Consider the following 14,047-nt stretch of genomic DNA (forward strand, 5'->3'; position numbering starts at 1 on the left):
TCTTTGGCGCTTTTGGAAAGGGTGAAATGACTTCAGACTAGAAGAGTCAAGGAAGGCTTCTTAGAAGTGGTGACATTTGCCTTGGGCCTTTAAGATGAAAGGATTTTTTTTTTTTAAAGAAATGCCACAATCCAGGTAATAGTCCCTTTGAGACTGTTTTTCTTTCAAAGTATGTAAAGTGAAAATACTGAATTGATTCTTGACTACGATTTGGAAGACTGATACCCTATATCTTAATCTTTAAAATTGGTATAATATAAGCAGAGGCCATCCATTTCTTTCCCAGCATTTGTCTCCACACTCCCAGAGAACCTGTCTCAGAAGGTAAGAGACCCACCTACTACTTGGCTTCCACTGAGACCGGAGAAAAGAGGACCAATTAGGAGAGCCCTTTGTGTAGTATTCAGTGCTGTTCAGTCTGACCTGCTGTCCTTAAATTATTTCATTACCACTAGGAGGTGAGTCCAAACAAACTCAGCATTGCTTTGAATTAATAGTAATGAGAGCTGTCAGTTACTGAGTACCTATTGGGTGTTAGACATCCCTCTAGAAGGTATACATACATTATCTTATTTTCTCTTTAGGACCATTGTATGAGGTAGGTTTTATTTTTCCCATTGTACAGATGAGGCTCAGAGAGATTAATCAGCACAAAATCATATAACTAGTGGCTCAGGAAATCTTGAATCCCTTGCCGGAACATGCATCTGGGTTCACCAACATATATTGATTTTTGAAGGTGGTAGGTACTTATATGAGTAGTAGCTTTAAGAAAAGAAGAACTTTCTGTCATTGTTCTCAATTCTGATCATTCAAAAAATTAATTAAATATGTTATTCAAATATGTTATATGCTTATAGTGATGGTATTCTACCTGTTCGCAGTGCTTTTTTGTTTGTTTGATTTCAGGATACCTACTTTTTCCTGTTGTTCCTAAAAGTACTCCATAGTATATACTTGAAAATAAATTGAAATTAATCTGACTTTAAGAATTTTATAATATTTCTTTATTATTGAGGGACTTGCAAAAGTACAGTGGAAATCAACCCTGACCTAAACAGGAAGCACAGGGCTGTGATCCCTGTGAGAAGGAAAATAAAGGAGGCGGGCCCTGTGATTACCCTGGCTTTCTCTCTAGATGTCTCTTCTAACCATGGAGCAGGGAGGGGGATTCCAAGCAGAGCACACTGGTCTTGCTGAACTGAAGAGACAGATTATAGTTCAAGGGAAGCTGAGGCAACTGAAAGCTCTGTGGGTGAGTTCTGGAAAGGGGGAAGAGATAAAGAAGAACTGCCTAGAAATCTCAGAGTCCCCTTGAATCTTTGCTGACCACACACATGACTGGGGTCACACTGAGGGCGACTGGGGAAAGAGTGACCAGGAAGATGTGAGCTAACTGGTTCCTAGATCAGGGAGGTGTTTGAGTTCCTACCAGCAAGAGTGGAAAGCCTGTGGTGCTCACCGAGAGCATCCAGTATTGATCGCAGAGGGGCCACATCTTTGCCCTGGGGCTGAAATATCCATAGAGTATAGGTACTCTAGAGCCACCGTAACAGAGCTTAAAAACAAGCCTCACAGGTACCAAACTGAACCAAAAGTAATTTAACTGCCTACCAGGATAAAGTCCAACCCTTTTGAAACCAAGACAACAATGCTAGAACTCACAACCCCAAGATCAAGAGTCGCATGTTCTCCCAACTGAGCCAGCCAGATGCCCCTAGACGTATTTTTTAAATTAAGTTTTTAATTTTAATTCCAGTATAGTTAACATACAGTGTTTTATTAGTTTCAGGTGTATAATATAGCAATTTAACAATTCTGTACATTACTCAGGATTCATCGTGATAAGTGTACCGCTCTTTGTTATATCCAAATCCTGCCCAGATCTTTATTCCAGGAAGTCTGTTCAGTCCCTTCGGTTTACAATGATCTTTTCATCCTTTCTGTTGTCATCACTGACTGCATCATTCATTTGATAACTGAACTTCTATTTATTTGCTGTATTGTTACTTAACTGTGGTTTTATGTCTCCTCAATTAAATTATAAGCTCTTGGAGTCAAGGGACAGATTTATACTTCTTTGTGTCTTTTAGTGTCTACTTGATAAATATTCATTGATTGATAAGGGTACCATAATTAACCATTAATACAACCTGAAACTTATTAATAGTTTTGTTTAATGGTTGAGAGAACCACATATAAAAACATTTAGAACAGTGCCTTGCACATAGTTAAATGCTAGATATGTGTAGAACTAGTACTTCCACTACTACTACTATAACTACTACTACAATAATCACTACAATTTTTTTTTTTTTTTTTTTTAAGTAAGCTGTATGTCCAATGTGGGGTTTGAATTCATGGCCCCAGGATCAAGAGTCACATGCTCTACCGACCGAGTCAGCCAGGCGCCCATCACTATGACTATTATTATAATTATTTTTGTGCCATGCACTGTGTTAAGCATTTCATACATGCATTATTTCATTTTTCTTCTCAGCAATCTTACAAACTAGGCATCATTATACTATAACAGATTAGGAAACAGATTTCACGGCTTGCCAAGGTCCCAAAGCTAAAATCGGCAGTAGTAAGTTGAAACCCATTCCTCTGTGTCGTGCTGTCCATGCTCTTGCTGTTCTAAACCACTGCTAATTAGATTTTGAGGGTTTTGGTAACTGCCTAGTAAACTGAGGGTAGAAAGAAAAGAATGGGTACTTACTTTCCCTCTGCTCAAGGACTTTTCCTTATAAATCCCATCTTTTGAGTGGTGAATAGACCTTGTGAGAGGAAGTAGATGTACAGCTGCCCTTTGCTCCTGACTCTCAGTCAGTTGCTTGCGGCTTGACCCTTAGTGACAGATGAGTGTGTGACACTTTTTCAGGAATGAATTCCTGTTACAGCTGGCAGAATAGAACAGTTGATATGGAATTGCATGGCAGTTTGCTCCATAATTCCACTCCCTGGTGTTCAGATGTGGTTGTGATTGCTAGGTCTCTCTCCTTACACTGGTGTATTAACAGTCCCATCCAGGACTGCTGCTTCTGCCTGCTCCATGACCACACGGTGTGTTTGTATGTTGCTCTGAGCTGTCAGCAAAACATTTTGCTGAATCTTCTTTTTTGTTGTTGCTCTGCAACCTTTTTTCCCCTGGCCTTTCTCAGTTGTGTAAAGTCAGTTTCTTTTTTGGCCTTTCCATCCCAGAGAGGGAGCAGTTACCCCAGAGAGAAGCTTGAAATACGAAGTGAGGCATCATAGAGATTAAAATGAAGAGTTAGGGGTGCCTGGCTGACTTAGTCGGAAGAACATGCGACTCTTGATCTCAGGGTTGTGAGTTCGAGCCCCACGCTGGGTGTAGAAATTACTTAAAAATAAAATAAAAAAAAATAATAAAAATAAATGAATGGTTAGACAGCTGGCAGGATGAAAGACTCAGTGTCTGATACGTGATTCAGCTCTGAATATCTCCTTCCTCCCTCTTGTTCAAACGTGCCTCTGTATCTAATTAGTGCTTGCTCCAGTGACTTGTCTGTAGGGATCTTAACCTAGTACAGTACTCACTGCTACTTGCAAGAACCAGGAAAGAAAGGTTCCACTTAGCCCCATCCTCTTTGCCTTTGAGTAAGGTAGTAAAGTGGGATTAGATATTCTTCCGTAAAAACCAGCAGTGGGTTCCCATATGTAGCACAAGCACAGGTATTTGGAGAGGAATGGGGTTTTTTTTTGTTTTTGTTTTTTTCTTGTTTTTTAAGATTTTCTTTATTTGAGGGAGAGAGGGAGCATGCACCAGCAGGGTGAGGGGCAGGCAGAGGGAGAGGGAGAGGGAGAAGCAGGCTCCCCACCGAGCAGGAAGCCCGACGTGGGGCTTGACCCCAGGACCCTGGGACCATGACCCGAGACGAAGGCAGACCCTTAACCTACCTACTGTTAACCAAGTACCCTTGGAGATCACTCTTTCTGTCTTTGGTGATAAATTAAAAAGGAAGCTTTTATAAATGAAGGATACTTTATTAGGGCTTGTGTCAGGTATTGGCATATTTCTAGTAATCTTGGCTCTAAATGAATTGATTTGTAGATGTTTGATACTTATGTGTGTTCGTGTTTGTTTTTCAGAGCAGCTTAGTTGTTTTTCTTGTTAAACTTGTGTGATTTTTTTTTCTTTCCAATTTTTTATTTAAATTCTAGTTAAACTCCTGTGTGAATTTAATGCTGAATTAATAACTATAGCTGAAAGAAATCTGGTACTTGAGTACCCACAAATACCAGGGGTAAGACTTCTCCGTTTCTGAGTAAAATCATTCAAAATTTATATGTATTCAGTCCGTAAAAGTAAGCCCATTTAGATGGATAGTTTGGAGTATTTCAAGCCATTGCATTTTGATGAATTGGGTATTGCTAGAAATTGGCATTAGATTGGGAATGTGAAATGAACTTTGTGTTTGTGACTGGAAGTCATCAGTGATAACATTGTAGATCCTGTGTATTTTAAGTGGTTACAACGGGGAACTTGGGCCAGGGTAGAGATATAAGAAATATTTTATGTGGGGGCGCCTGGGTGGCTCAGTCGTTAAGCGTCTGCCTTCGGCTCAGGTCATGATCCCAGGGTCCTGGGATCGAGCCCCTCATCGGGCTCCCTGCTTGCCAGGAAGCCTGCTTCTCCCTCTCCCACTCCCCCTGCTTGTGTTCCCTCTCTCGCTGTGTCTCTCTCTGTCAAATAAATAAATAAAATATTGAAAAAAAATTTTTTTATGTGAATAAACCTTTTATTTAGAGATCAGAATACTTTGCAAACAGAATTACAGTTTATTTTCAGAATTTCAGTTTAATAAACATCTTTTGAGCATTTTTTTAGTGCAGCCCAAAGCTGAACTAGAAGAATGAATTGAAATTTTTTCCCCATTTGCCAGTCATCATTAGATTAAGAACTAGAATCCAGGTTTCCAACTCTGCTATTCAAATGTATTTTCTTTGGACAACCAGACGATCACACTGAAAAAGAACCTCATTTTGGCCATTTAAGAGGTGGTCTTCTATGGAATAGTTGATATAGAAAAAACCAACTTTAGAGGCTAAAGTGATCCCCCAGTTTTAGCTTTAAGAGAAAGCTATGATTAGAGCCTAAAGAGTAATAAAGGTAAGAACAAAAGGTGGTATTGCCCCCAAAAGGTAATAGAATGTTATGGAATTACCAGGTGTGAGTGGTTCTTGATAGATGTACAGTGTGCTCAAGGAATAAGATCCTGGAATTCAGTAGTACTGTTTCCTGGGCCACTTTCCCCAAACCAAATCAAGACAAGAAGGAGCCTTAGATTTATTGAATGTAGGTTCATAGCCATTGTCATTACTTTAGGAAATTGGAAATTTCTCCTGGTTTTAGATCACAAATAAGCTTTTTTTGTTTCTTTGTCCACTGTAGGAGTTCCATTTCTGTCTCGCTATCTCTTTTAGACATTACTCTAGTGACCTAAACTGATTTGTAATTCCTTGTGTTTGGAGGGAGTCTAGTTGTATTTGTAGGTTCAGCCTCACCCTGTATTTCAACAGGAAGTGGGTGGGTGCTTACGTCTATAATGAGGCGTTCTTCCTTGTGGTTGCTGCAAGGTAGTGAGGACTGCTGTATGCAACAGTAAATTCATACTTCTTTAAACATTTTAGTAGACAGATTTAGATTACAGTAAGCCTGTCTATTGTCTGTTATTTTGAAATAAAATTATTATTTGACTTTTCAATTGAAATTTTTAAACCCCTGTGGAATGCATATTCTTTAACATAAAGAAATTTGTCTCTTGATAGAGGAAACTGGTCTACAAAGTAAAGCTCTTCTCATATGCCCCCATCCAAAGTGCTGTTAACTATAGAACAGTGGGAAATGCTGAAGTGAAAGCAGAAGTCCTAATTGCCACACATATAACATCCCCACATGTTCTCATCCCCTGCTACTGCTGATCAGCATTTTGGGGGGGTGTTTCAAAGAGGAACTGCCTTGAGAAGCATTTCTGTTGTTATGGTTATTGCTATAGCTCAGATATACTTACTTTTGGATGCAACCATAGAAATCTGCAGGTGTTATCAGTGACCTTGGCTATAACTGAACTATTGTATATTTATTTATAATAAACAGCTAGTAATAAATATTACTGCCAGAATGAGCGGTCATCTGTCTTCTGTCCTGGTAATGACAGGAATTCAGAGTGGGATACAGATGAATATTGCCTTTCCTCAAATGTAGCCTTCCTTCCATTACCTTCTTCCTTCCTCTCAGTCTTTCTCACCTCACCCCACTTCTGCCTCAGGGTGTTGGGATCAGAGTTGTAAGAAAGTAGGGCAGATCTCAAAGTCTCCTTTTGACTTCACACTGACCACATATGATATATAAATATTTCATGATAACTTCTAATTTACAGACTTGTAGAATCTTACTGTGCAAGGGACCTGAGAGAATACCTCATCTAGTTTCCAGTTCAAAGCATGAATCCCACCGTGGTACTGACAGTCTAGACTGGTCTATATACTGCCAGGCCATGGCTATCGAGGGATGCCTAAAGTCTTTTATTTGTTCTCAGACTCATTCTCAAGTCCCTTAGGCTGAAAATAGCCAGGAGTAAAGATGGGGTTGCTGCTGAGTCTGGCTTGCATGTCTGGAAAGCCAGTTTTTCCTTTGGACTTACTTGGGGAGCCAACTCCCAGATCAGTCTGGGAGCCTCCCAGGGTGTATATACTTAACCTCAGGACTCTGTCTGGAACATCCTTTGGACCATTCTGTATCCTACAGGTCCTAGTAACTAGATGGATCTAGATCTGGAGAAGGGTTTGATTCATAGCCATAATCCGTCCCTCTCAACATTTCTTAGACCTGCCACTGGCCTTGTGTTCAGAATGCAATGGATGTTGGATATTGGGTGTTGGCCAGTGAGGAGGTTATGGCAACTTAGGTAGAAGCAAATCTAGGAATTTTAGAACTTCTTAAAAATCATCTGGCTTAGTCCCCTTTATTTTGCAGATGAGGAAACTGAAGCCCAGAGTGAGAATTACATCATCTTTGATTTAGAAGGCATTGTAGAAGTCATCCAGTCTGGCCTCTCAACATCAACATCTTACAATCTGGGAATGTCTCCCCCAACATTCTTGATAGCTGGTCATCCAGAGGATTGTACTAGGAACTCATAACCTCTGAAGAAAACCCATTCTAATATAGGACAGCTCTAATTAAAGGAACTAACTAAATTGAAATCTATTTCCCTGTAACTTTTATCTTCTCAGTGGTTCTAATTCCTTTCCTGTGTAACATCCCCCAAGGTACAAGACCTCAAATCCCCAAATTATCAGATATCACTCTAGCATATAGTTTCCCTAATCAGAGTAAAATATAACTGAAAAAGAACTTGATTGATTCTATGAAGAGAGGTCATTCACTCTTTCGTGGATCCAAAACTTCTTTTTCCAGCTGAGAACCACTACTTTCTTAGATTTCTTCACTTTCTCTTCTGTCACTGGCACTAGCATTTACCTCTTTTCATGATACTTTTAATAAACATACATTTTATCACTTTGTGAATATAGCTGTAGTCCAGAGTATCAGGAGAAAGCAGCAAATAGGACTTGAAGGGGTGGACTCACCCCTGCAACCTGTCTGGCTTCTCAGTTCATATTTGCTAGCTGTAGTGGGCCTCTCCGTTTCTATTGTCTTTTTCTTAGCCTGTGAAGAGTCCCAATTGATCTGTTTACCTCCAGCCTTCTCCTGCCCAAATATAACATCTTTGCTTCTGTTAGAATGATTTGTCTAAAATGTAAATTTGACCATGTCACTTCCTTAATTCAGTGGTTTCTAAACACCCAGTACTCCACAAATTTTCCACTAAATGACTACTGATGATAGAGGAGCCTTTCTCAACTGGATTTCCATGAGAGAATTAAGCCCTAATGCCATTAGGCATCCATTGTATGTAATGTATTAACTTTTTCTCCAATGCATCTGGAATGGTGCTAGTTATGTACAGTCTTGAGGAGAATTGAGAAAATAGTCACTCTAATCATTTTCTTTGTTCTGTGGATCAGATGAGGAACTCCGTGTGAAAGAGTGGAGAGAGAATGTATGTTCTTCAGGAGATCCAGAAGCCTGGCTAGGAGCAACCTCCAGGGGAAAAAAAAAAACCAACTAAATGTCATAAAAGCTTAGGGTTTCATCTTTAAATTTGTGTGAATATTGCATTCTGCCACATAATATGTCCATAGTTAAAAGTGTTTAAAAAATATTTATCAATGAATAAAATTAATTTTATAGGAAGATATTTCCTAGGGTCCATGGAACTACAAATATTTTTCTCTTAGCCCTGTAGTAGACATTTTATATATGTTAAAATATTTTAAATTGGGAAAATTGCCCCAAGATCGTATAGCTAGTAAGGTGTCAGAGTCCGGGTACTAACCCAAGTATGTTTCAACTCCACAACTTGAAGCTGAGTTGGCTCAAGAGCCTTGGAAGTCTTTGCCCATTTCCAAGTTTATCTTCACTGGAATGTAGGCTTTTTTTGTCTTGGTCAAGTTACTGTTGTGTTTCAGATCATGCATAGTTCTGTACTTCTTATGCTGAATATAACTAACTTTGATTATCCAAAAGGAAAATGAACAGTGAATCAGGTAATTCCATATAACAGGCAATCTTGTCTCTCTTTGGTGGTTCTGAAACATACTAAATGGCTTTTTAAAATTTTTTATTTTTTTAAAAGATTTTATTTACTTATTAGAGAGAGCACGAGTAGGGTGAGGGGCAGAGGGAGAAGCAGACTCCCTGCTGAGCAGGGAGCCCTTAGGCTTAATCCCGGATCTTCGGGGATCATGACCTGAGCTGAAGGCAGACGCTTAATTGACTGAGCCACCCAGGCGCCCCTAAATGGCTTTGTTTAGTAGCAGATTTACTTTTCTAATTGTTTTGTCTTGATATTTACATATTGTCATTTCTTGATTATTCTCTAGATGGTTGTGGCAGCTAGCTTTTTTGGTAAGAGGAAACCACCTTGCTATTAAAAACTTGGTTCCCCACCCATATGACATAGAGTTGACTCCATTTGTGTCTGCTTACTCAAGGCCCTTGGGAAAGCATAAATGCTAAAGTACCAAGGTGTTAGAAGCGTCCCCGCCCTGGCCCCCAGTTCTACATGTACCTGGCTATCTGGAATCCGGTTTCCATTAGGTGTCCAGAGAGAACGTCTGGAATGTCTTGTCAGTGGTCACATTCAACACAGAATTTCAAGGGGATCTGACTTCTTTAGCTCCTCTGAGAAGCTGGAACAAATAACTGAAATGATTGCTAATAGAGGAGCTACAGTGACTGTTTTCAATCATCTCTGGCTGCACCATTGAATTGCTGGTTCTTCCAGAAAGCTTGAAATTTGAGAGCCTGAGAGCATCCAGAGGATGGTGTACAGAGCCCTGTGAGGTTCTTTAATTGTAACCTCCTGCCTCCTTTCTTGTTATAAACTCTTCACCAGTGAGTTACTAATGATTGCTGCGTCTTAGTACCTGATAACCCTCTACAATCATGTAAAGAGGAGTTAGACTGGAAGGGAAGGTCCAGAGTTTGGATTAGAAAACCTGTTGAGTCAAAGGGAAACTTAGCAGAGGAACGGAATGAAAATTATTTCCTTAGACAGTAGACAAATATTCAGGAAACACCTCTGCACCCCAAAGATAGGCACAGCTGCCACACGGTGACTATTAAAGGGAGGTTCAAAGTTATGAGCAAACAGCTGATTCTCTTGGTTCTTGGGCTGTTGCTGTTGGTGACAGGAAATCTTGTTCCCCAAGCTGCTGGCTTCCTGTTTTATTTTTACTCTTAGTAGATCAGAATGTCCATAACAAGGAGCAGTCTGTTCCAAAGGGTTCTACTCCCCCCTTTGAGCCTGAAGAGCTTTTTTTTTTTCTTTTGGTCAGACAATATGTTGGTTCACTTTTAAGATCTATGATACTTAGCTTGGTTTAAGCATTTTGTATTCACAGTCAACTTTTTTTGGTGATGAGCTGGTGTTTTAAGATTTAATGTAAGTAAACCTCTGCTTTGCTTTTTAAAACTGTATATATATATAAAGAGGAGTTTGCAGTATTGGGGATGTGGGTATGTTACCTTTATGCTTTACCTTTTCATTTGAAGCGAATTTGCATTTTCCCTAGCATGAAAACGATTAAGCTGTTGGAAATTTCTTTCGTTTCACGGGATACAGAAACAGGACCAGCCCAGTGTGCCTTCAGCTATAGTCCTACCCATTTTGTTGAGACTAAAACCTCCTCCTACCCTTGTAAAGCTAGGAATTTGGTAATCTAATTCTAAAACAATAGCTCAGCATGAACCTGAAGTGGTGGGGATTTCCTAGGGAAAGGGGCTCAGCTGACAGGATAAGAAATGGTAACTGGAAGGTTTCCAGATCTGCTCCAGACACTTCCTGCTGTCTCAAGAGCCTTTTGGCCCAGGTGTGTTGAACCGGATGCGGATGCGAGAGAGAAAGGGAGCTGTTGGGTAGAAGAGAAAGGACTAGGGAATCTTATAGCACAGTTTGCTCAGCATCGTGTTTGACATATTGAACATGTAAAATTTTCCTTGATATTCTTTAATTCTGTCAATTTACAGACGAAACTTTAGTGTTAATAGACACAGGCAGCCAGTGTTGTACATTAACAGTCGTCCATCAGGGAAGAACTGGAGAAGTTATGTCCTGATGTAGATCAGTGGAATCACTATTGGCAGCTTAATTTCATTGTGGAGATTATCGGATGACAGTAGCTCTTTTTTGATCCTTGTAATTGATCATCTGGAATCTGATCTGTCCTGATTATGGACACACCAAGGATAGGATCCGTCTGGACCATCCAGAGCCTGCTGAATGGACTGTTTTCTGACCATGCCTCTTTGCCTCTAGAGACTCTTGTTGGATGGAGCACAGTTGTTATTTTAAGGTTTTTAGGTTTTTATGCTGCCTGTGTAAGTCAGCCAGCAGTCACCAGTTCAGAATTTCTAAACTTATCCAGCAAGCCTTCTAATAGCAAACCTTAAAGATTGGGTGGGGGGGGGGGCTTAAAAAAGAAAAAAATGATGGGGGAGAGAAGATTTTTTAAAAGCTGTTTTAGATCAGAGCAAGACAAAAGGGAAAAAAAGGACTCACACAGCCCTAGAGTGCCTGGAATTTGTGGTTGAGTAATACTTTCCTGTTATTTCTTTTTTAGGTTGTTTTTCATCATTCAGAACATTGCCTGAAGCAGGTCCACCATGCCGTTAGTAACGAGGAACATCGAGCCAAGGCACCTGTGCCGTCAGACGTTGCCTAGCGTTAGAAGCGAGCTGGAATGCGTGACCAACATCACCCTGGCAAATGTCATCCGACAGCTGGGCAGCCTGAGTGAGTGCCGCAAAGAGCCTGTGCTTTGCCCTCAGGGGTCGTTGGTGCTCTTTATTTAGTTTCCTTCTCCTCCCGTGTTCCTATTTCTCCCCCATCTGCCTTCCCTAGGTAATTTGAAAATGTAAACCACCCCCCCTTCCCGAAAGAGAGGTTCCTTTTTGGTACAGATTCTTCCCCTCAACCCTTTCTTCATCTACCACTACCCTCTAGGTTCCCTCCACCTCCCCCTCCACCTGCTTCAAAAGAAATCTGTGGGAAGGGTAGCAGGAAGGGCTGCAGCAGAAACTGCAGATGGAATGACAGAGCAGAATTCTCTGTGTGTAAAGTGGGAGGTTCACAGAGCGGTATCTTGGGTTGGGGAATGTGCCTGTAATTGCACGAGCTGTTCGATGTAGCTGACTTTGTTGAAGCCTCAAATGTGCCAATAGTCTTTATCTACCCCCTCCCCCCAACTTTTCTTCCCAAAGCGGAGTAAAGCAAACATGCACTCAGAGCGATTCTAGCTGACTTGTCTACCCTGGTAGACATTTAATTGTGCTGCAAGCCCCCAGGTCCAAGTTCAGGGTACAGATTACTTTTGCACTCTCTAGGGTATTGGGAGTTTTGCAAGCTGCGTTTACACACAATGACACAAAGTGTAGCTGGAGCCATTCTTCTCTAGGAGGAAGATGGGGGTTAGCTCAGTCTGTTTTGGAGCTGAGGGAAAGCCAGCTCGAGGATCCTTGTTTTTGTTTTTTTAGTTGGCAAGAATGAATGAGACTGCCTTGGGTGGGGTACATGCATGGGTTTGGATTTCCCTCTGAATCTATCTGATTTTGTTTGAAGCTGAGATATGGGAAGGGCAGATGCTTGGATAGGCTCTGCATTTGTCTAGTGCCATTCCAGCTCCCATAAGAACGTCCATCAAATTGCCATTTTAGTGATCTTCCTTAGCAAAGGCATCTTGGTATGAATTAATTCAGACACTCACCCCTCCTGTCGCATCACTGCCCTTAGTGAAGGCAGTGGGATATCAGGAAAGCCTGCCTTCCCCCAGGTAGTAACAGGCCCTACCTTTAAAACAGGGCCCTGAGGAGACAGAGCTCTGTGACCAAATGACATACGGGGTCTGAGATTCCTAAGCCTTTACCTACTAGCTCAGTTGATCCAGGGCTTAGGGAAACTTAGATGGGGTGTCACGAAGAAACGAAATGCTGCCTGTGCTGGTCTTACACAGAGGAGCACTGACAGCAGTGCAGCTGACAGGGAAGCGCGTGAAGGCGGTGGAGAGCCTCACTGCTTCTTAAAAGCATCGTTTCTGCTTCTGTCACCCTGAGAAGGCCAAATGGGTAGAAGTCAATCACACACTGGTTCCTTCTCCATAGGACAAAGGACATCTAGCTAATGTTGCTTCTTACTCTCACTCAGCAGGAGTTATGCTCTCTCTCAGGTGTTTTTCCAGGGTGGTGTTGATGGATGTCATTGCTCACTCTCCCACTTGTGATCAGACCACTCCTGTCTGGAGGAAGCCGATCGGAGGGCCAGGGTTGGTTTGTGCCTATGGAAACAAGATTTCCTCATGTCGTGGAGCTAACTGACCCTTTATTCATCCAATAAACATGTACTGAACATGTTTTATGTGCCAGATGATGAGGGAATACAGCGATAATAAGAAATGGTCTTTGCCTCCAGGAGCTCATAATCTACCAGAGGAGACAGAAATAAATAATTCTTAAGGGGAGAGGTTGAGAGGGGGTCTCACATTTGTTGCTTGCCTACTTTACACCAGGTTTTAATAGGATCTTGTCATAGATGATCTCATTTATTCCCCTTGATGATCCTTTGAGGGTAGGTGGTGCTATTCCCATTTTTCAGGTGAAGAAATGAAGACTCAGAAAAGTAAGGTAACTTGCCTAGAGAGACAACAGCCAGTAAGAGGTAAAGTCAGACTTCCAAAAAATTTCTCAGCTCTATGCTGTACTCTGTCTCTGCCAACACTGCCCTGGTTCAGACCTTCGTTGATTTTCACCTGAACGATTGCCTTATCCTCCCTCTGGCTTCCCTTTCTCTGATCAACCCTCTTAAATCTATAAACCTAAAAATCTTGTAAATCTTAAACTTGTATCCCTGCCAGAGTGGTCTGCTCAAAACGCAAATCTCACTTTTTACTTTTGTTATTCTGAATTGTTTGACTTTTTGAAAGTTGAATCTATTAACTTTTGCAATTTAAAAAGTGTGTGTAGTTTTTTTAAAGATTTTATTTATTTATTTGAGAGAATTTGAGAGAGAGAGTAGAGAGAGAACAAGCAGGGAGGAGGGGAGGAACAGAGGGAGAGGGAGAAGCAGGCTCCCCACTGAGCAGGGAGCCCGACATGGGGCTCCATCCCAGGACCCTAAGATCATGACCTGAGCTGAAGGCAAACACCCAACCGACTAAGCCACCCAGGTGTCCCTAAAAAAGTGTTTTTATTATTTATTTATTTATTTATTTTTTAAGATTTTATTTATTTATTCATGATAGACAGAGAGAGAGAGAGAAAGAGAAACAGAGGGAGAAGCAGGCTCCCAAGGAGCAGGGAGCCCGATGCGGGACTCGATCCCAGGACCCTGGGATCATGACCTGAGCCGAAGGCAGACGCTTAACCATCTGAGCCACCCAGGAGCCCAAAAGTGTTTTTATT

General features: G+C 41.2%; 1 protein-coding gene across 2 annotated transcripts in view; it reads left to right on the forward strand.

The window, feature by feature from the left end:
- Positions 1-14,047, forward strand: part of WASF2 (WASP family member 2) — a 75,454-nt gene that overhangs the window by 42,567 nt on the left and 18,840 nt on the right. Inside the window, exons 1-2 of one of the 2 annotated variants that reach the window (XM_045898341.3) lie at positions 9,465-10,037; positions 11,215-11,387. In XM_045898341.3, the coding sequence (XP_045754297.1) occupies positions 11,258-11,387 (130 nt within the window). In that variant the 5' untranslated portion in view covers positions 9,465-10,037; positions 11,215-11,257. Of the gene's footprint in view, positions 1-9,464; positions 10,038-11,214; positions 11,388-14,047 lie in introns of those variants that run through there. The other variant, XM_045898340.2, reaches the window with a different exon arrangement.

The sequence above is a fragment of the Mirounga angustirostris genome, unplaced genomic scaffold, assembly GCF_029215605.1.
Source record: "Mirounga angustirostris isolate CCGP_5_RB_7025 unplaced genomic scaffold, mMirAng1.0.hap1 SCAF_4, whole genome shotgun sequence".
In the NCBI taxonomy this organism is placed as follows: domain Eukaryota; kingdom Metazoa; phylum Chordata; class Mammalia; order Carnivora; family Phocidae; genus Mirounga; species Mirounga angustirostris.